The sequence below is a fragment of the Cyprinodon variegatus genome, unplaced genomic scaffold, assembly GCF_000732505.1.
Source record: "Cyprinodon variegatus isolate N-32 unplaced genomic scaffold, C_variegatus-1.0 Scaffold1018, whole genome shotgun sequence".
Classification (NCBI taxonomy): domain Eukaryota; kingdom Metazoa; phylum Chordata; class Actinopteri; order Cyprinodontiformes; family Cyprinodontidae; genus Cyprinodon; species Cyprinodon variegatus.
In genome coordinates, this window is record NW_015151471.1 from 242,770 (window position 1) to 248,690 (window position 5,921).

Here is a 5,921-nt window from a genome sequence, read left to right on the forward strand (position 1 = left end):
ATTTCGTTGCCTGTTTTCGCCTATTTTTGCTTTGGCACCACAGCGCCACTTACAGGCCTTGCATACATTTTGCAACGTTTTCATGCATTCGTGTGGTCGATCACATTTATTTTACGTCTCCGTCTTTAAGACAAACATTCTGGAAAATATTAGCGTTTCGTGTTCGTTTTGACTTCCTGTGGACGATCACATTTATTTTACGTCTCCGTCTTTAAGACAAACATTCTGGAAAATATTAGCGTTTCATTTTCGTTTTGACTTCGTGTGGACGGGGCCTAAGAGCAGCATTACGTCCCTGTGAGGGACCAAACTTAAACAAGGACAACGGTTACACTGAAACTGAAATTTCGATTACAATGTAAATCGTAGTTGACAATAAAGAAGTTTTGATTTGATTTTGATTGATTTATTGACAAAGTTGTTTCAGAATTGAATAAACGTTTAATTAATAATGTCAAAAATAGTTAACAAAGGATCAAACTTCAATACAAAGCTCTTTAAGTAGCTTAAATAGTAAATAACATGGATTTGGGCCAAACTCAACTGAGGTCAACTGAACAGCAACCGACTCAAACAAAAAACTGACCTACTGATAAAGAACAGAGGCGACTTAAATAGGGATGGAATAATCTAAACTTGCCAATGAGGGACGAACAATGTAACAGAGAAACAACTAATCAAAAAAATCCATATAAAACTAAAATATATTAAACAAATATAACAACTCTTTAACTTTGCACAAATAATAAGTGAATATTAAGAAGACCAACAACTGGTCAATTTAAACAAACTCCCCCCTCACTCCTTTGGGAAAGTGGTACGTTCCTGACTTCCACCTCCAGGTATTCTGTATTTTTAGAACCTCAAAGAAAAAAACAGACATACTAACTAAAGTTTGCACCCATTGGAAAACATACATCTAAATGGAATAACTTAAACTAAATCTGGAGCTAAATGCAAATTATTAAAAAACTATGCAAATACTTTGTGGTTGCAGTAGAAGGATCAACCACAGTCTATGTTTGCTCTCATGTATGAAGCATCATTTTCATGCTAATCCTCTCTGCAGCTTCACTATATGTGACACTGTTAATCCGTGGTTTGCTCAGGAATATTATCTTTTTGATCTTCATCCTTTTCTTTAATTCCTGGGTGTTGCTGTGACATGAGCTGCACCGGACTGTAGAGGAGCCTTTAGTGAAAGACTTAGACACCCTGTTTGTAAAAAGGAGCGCTATCGCAGGTCATTCCTCCCTGCTGCCATCAGACTTTACAATGCGCCACTATGACTGCAATAACTGCTGCAATAACTAATGTGCAATAAGCTGTGCAATTATCCTGTTAAATATGTATTTATGCACATTTTCCTCCTTTTGGCACCATCTTTTGACTATTGAGCCGATGTGACAAGTGAATGTCTCCCCTGTGAGATAAATAAAGTCTATCTTATCTTATATAAGTAATTCAAACATCTACTTTTTGGATCTACTTTTTGGCTAAAAGGAAAGCACAATGTTAGAAAGATGAAGGAAACAATCATCAAACACCAAACAAAACAACTTTTCTATCAGTAGCACTTATGCATTTAGAGTCAACAGTGATTAGACAGCCACTGCTTGCTGATGGGAGTTGGGATACTTAATTTATGTTGTGTGTATATGTGGGCAGTTAGCTAACGGCACCAATCAGGCAACAACAAAAAAATAAAAACTGCCTCAAAAACCAAATCCCATTTACAAAAACAACAGAAATGGGAGATGGTGCACCAACATGTAGAGAAAATAAAATATGGAGGAAGACAACTAGAAATTAGAAGATAACGTCGGAATTTGTAAAACCTTAATAAAGTATTTGTATTTTTTTCTTGTCATCAACTTATAGATACAGTTTTTTTTTTTCAAAAATACAAATAAATACCTTCAATTTACAAGCACAAGTCAGCGATTTTCAATAGAAAATCCCAGGCATACGATTTAAAGTCACAAAATTACGAGTGCAACTTTCTAATGTAGAAGTACAATCAGATTTATTAGAAAGAATCATAAGTTTACCGGTACAAAGCTTAAACCTTAGTGTACAAATGACACATTTCTAAAAACAAATTAATAATGAATCACAAATTTACAAGTAAAAATTACAAATTTGGAGGAAGAAATAGCGAATATTCCACCACAAATCACGCATTTATTAATACAAATCACAAAATTATAAGAACAAATAGCCAATTTTCAAGTAAAAATCAAAAATTTGTTTACAACAAGGCAAATATTTATTGATATTTATATGATATTTGAAGTAGAAATCACAACAGCAACATACAGAAAATAACTGACTGCAGAGACCATTTTAGAAGAACTTTCTTTATAAATTCTGAGCTACGCTTTTAGACGGAAAGACCAGAACTACCCATAAAACCCAAGTTCCCTTTTAGATCTAGCTGCTGCCTTTATTCTTTCAATTTTCTTGTTAGCGAATTCTTAACTCTGCAACATATCCCCTAATCCTACAAATAAAATGGTCGGGCTTTTAGAAATCGTTATCTCAGTCTGACTTTTCATCATTTCTTTCAATTTCTTAGCCAATGATGTTCATGACTTCACATGAATATGTGTGAATTTTATCCACCAGTGAGCCTGTCACTCAGTCGATGGTGCCGGTTTAATCTGCTGCCAGCCGGCCTGTGGTATCCTCTTCAGGTTGCCATGGGAGATAAGCGATGCAGATGTTGCCTTGGCTTGAGAGGCAGAGAAAGAAAAGCCAGAAGTGAAAAGGTTGGATCAAAATAAATAAAAAAAAGAAATGGAGGACAAATTGATTACCAGGATGAGACCCAGAGATAAGAGAGAACAGGGCACCAAGGGTAACGCTGCAGATATTCAGGCAGGTTTCAGAGCGACGGCGAAGCATAAACACAGGCTGTTTTCTTTATCTACTGCTTATTACAGCTGAAAATGGATCATGGAGTTTACAATCCAAGATGGACTCTCAAACACCACTTAATAGGTTTATGACTTTATAGTTGCAGTAATATATAATGTCGCACATGTTAATCAACCAAACACAACCTTGCAAAAATATGAAAACCTGTTGAGCTTGCTTCATATTTTCTTACAGCCATACATTTCATTCCATTTAAGGATTATATGAAATGCACCAACAGAAATTAACATCTAACTACAGTCTGAAAGGAAAACAATGCACGGTGTTTTCCCTTTTTCCTTTCCCTGAACAGGAAGACAAAAACTCTACAGATCAGACAAAATCTATTGTGTTTGATTTCCAGTATGTTCAAAGCACAATTTTAATTCAGCATGTTTTTAGTTAAACTGAACTATTCAGGAACTATGAACTAGAAATATGTTCTAGTACTAGAACTACTAGAACTTTAAACTTAGGGCTGCAAAGTGGAGAAGTGGGTAGAAATGCTGCCCTGCACCAAGAAGGTTCAATGACTGTCTGAAACCGTAGCTCACCACAGATATACACCTGAAAGTCTGCATGCGCAGAAAATGGAAGCTAAAATAATAATAATAATAATGCTAATAAAATTTTATTTGAAAGCGCCTTATCAAAACACCCAAGGACACTGTACAGGCAGATAAAACATTAAAAACAGGAAGCTAAAAAGTACAAGCATAAAGATGCCACAGAAAACAAAACAGCAGGAAGTAAAATAAAGCCAAAGGAATAAAAGGAAGAAAACAATATTGGAGTGATGCATATGAACTAGATTGGATAAGACTGTCTGAACAGGAAAGTTTTGAGTCTGGATTTAAAAAGAGGGAAGGAGTCCAGAGTACGGAGATCCGGAGGGAGGGAGTTCCAGAGGTGGGGAGCAGAGCGACTAAATGCCCGGATTAATAAAGTATTTCTGATTCGGATTCCTGGTTGATGGGACAGGTGTTGTGAATTTAACGGTGCCCAGCTTGAAAGAGCTCCTGTGTGTCGCTGAATGTGAGCATTGATGACTGAAAGACATCTTCTGCCTCCATTTATCTGTTTACTGCAGTGTGTTGAAATCATGATAATGTGGATTTAAAGACATTTCAATTAGTGGAAATTAATTGCAGAGGGGAATATTAAAAAAAAAGTCTAATCAACCAAAACTTTCGTGACCCCCCATGCAGTACCTCTGTGGAGCCCCTAGGGGTCGCGGACCCCCTGTTGAAGACCTCTGCTCTATATCTTTAACTCAATGGGTCTGATTTAAAACGATTATTAAAAAAAAGAAAGAAAAACTTTTTTTTTTTTTTTTGAGTATTTGAGGAAATAAATAAATAGGTAAACATCTTGGCTTCTTTTTTCCCCCACGTGGGAATTATGCACTAATGTTGCCTGTAAAAGCATTAAAAAAAATTGTGGTTTAAGGTTTAAAAATATACACTATATGATCTCTAACTGTGAAGAAGGAGGAAGACAAAAATAGTTGTTTTGTTTGTCTTGTTGTTTCCAAGTCTAACAACAGCCCTGTAGAAAGCTCACTGGTTAATATTAACAGCTTGATAAGAGCTCTGTTTGCAGCTCTGGGGCTGATTTATAAAAACAAGCAGCCTTTGACGGCTGAAATGTAAACATTTGGAATGTTAGCCATGGAAATATGTCCAAGCTTTAGCTGCTATGTGACTGAAATTCTATTAAATTAAAGAAGTGCAACATTAGGAACTATGTTTCCTTTAACTCCTCCTAGAGTTCCTGGTAAAGAACCAGGAAGAATGGCCTGCTATCAGACAGGAAGCGTGTAATGCAAGCATGCATGTGAACGCCTGCCTAGAAACACTGAGTGCAGCAGAATGTGAGCACCTAAAGGTGTAGACCATTATCACCTTCACAGCTTTCCCCCCCACCGCCCTGCAGAGACATGCAGAAACACTCAGGGTTTGTGTTTTTGTTTTAGTGGGCGTGTCGCCTTCAGAGGAAGCGGCTCCTTATCAGAATGTGTTCAGGGGTGTGAGACTCTGCTGCCCTCCTGATACTGTAAAGTTGAAGAGTTTAGTTTAAGCCTGCACCAGAGGTAGACCTTTAAATTCAGGCTGTGGGGGGTTTTGCATTTCCCTTTTGAACACCTGTAAGGTGTAAATTGGATGCAGCAGAAAAGCTGTCATTACAAACCTTAAATGTGTGTCGGCTGTTGCTCTTCTGATTAGAGTTTACCAGCTTTTCTGGTCCTCAGAAAGTTTGCTAATCTTCTTTCTTTCTGTTTCAGTCTGCAGATTTCTTCGACATGTTGGAAAAGATGCAGGTAGGAAATGCTGCTTTTTCCAGTTTTCTCTTCCTTTTGTTTTTCATGTCTCTGCTTGTCTTGGTTCCTCTTTCACAGATAGAGTTAAAATCACTCTGTTTCAGTTCTAACTTCCTAAAGGGCATCTTTCCTTTCCTATTGTCTGCAATATCTACCAGATATACTGACACCTTGTCTCCGTTCTTAAATGTGTTTCTCGGTTTAAGCAGAACAGAAGCTCTCTGAAGATCCAGTCTGTTTTCCTTTCAGGAATGCATCGATTTTCTATTTCTTCTGATCAAAATCTGCCTTTGCCTTATGAACACTTTGTGTCCCCCACGGGGCCTCCAGGGGCTCAGGCTTTGAGTAGTTGGAGGACAGATGGGGGGATAAAACAGGAGCAGAGAGCTTTCAAAACACAACAATGACCGGCAGGGAGAGGAGGGTTGTTTTCATTTAGTAGGTTAATGATTAGTAGATTTGTTTTTAAAATAGGAGCGGAGATATGGGCTTAACTTAAGGCAACCAGTCAATAAGAGCAGGGGAATATGGGTCTTTTATTGTAGGAGAAAAAAAAACAATATTTTATCCACAGATGGATTTTAAAAGTACGGAAGAGGATTAGGGCCAGTGGAAAGAAAAATAAATGATTTTTAAATTTTATTTCAGTTTAGTATGGGAAAAAAGTCAGAATTCTGACTTT

At 37.2% G+C, this 5,921-nt stretch overlaps 1 protein-coding gene across 1 annotated transcript in view; it reads left to right on the forward strand.

Moving 5' to 3' along the window:
* rap1gap2 (RAP1 GTPase activating protein 2) overlaps nucleotides 1-5,921 on the forward strand; it is a 100,743-nt gene that overhangs the window by 58,962 nt on the left and 35,860 nt on the right. Inside the window, 1 exon segment of the mRNA XM_015399489.1 lies at nucleotides 5,204-5,239. Within this exon segment, the coding sequence (XP_015254975.1) occupies nucleotides 5,204-5,239 (36 nt within the window).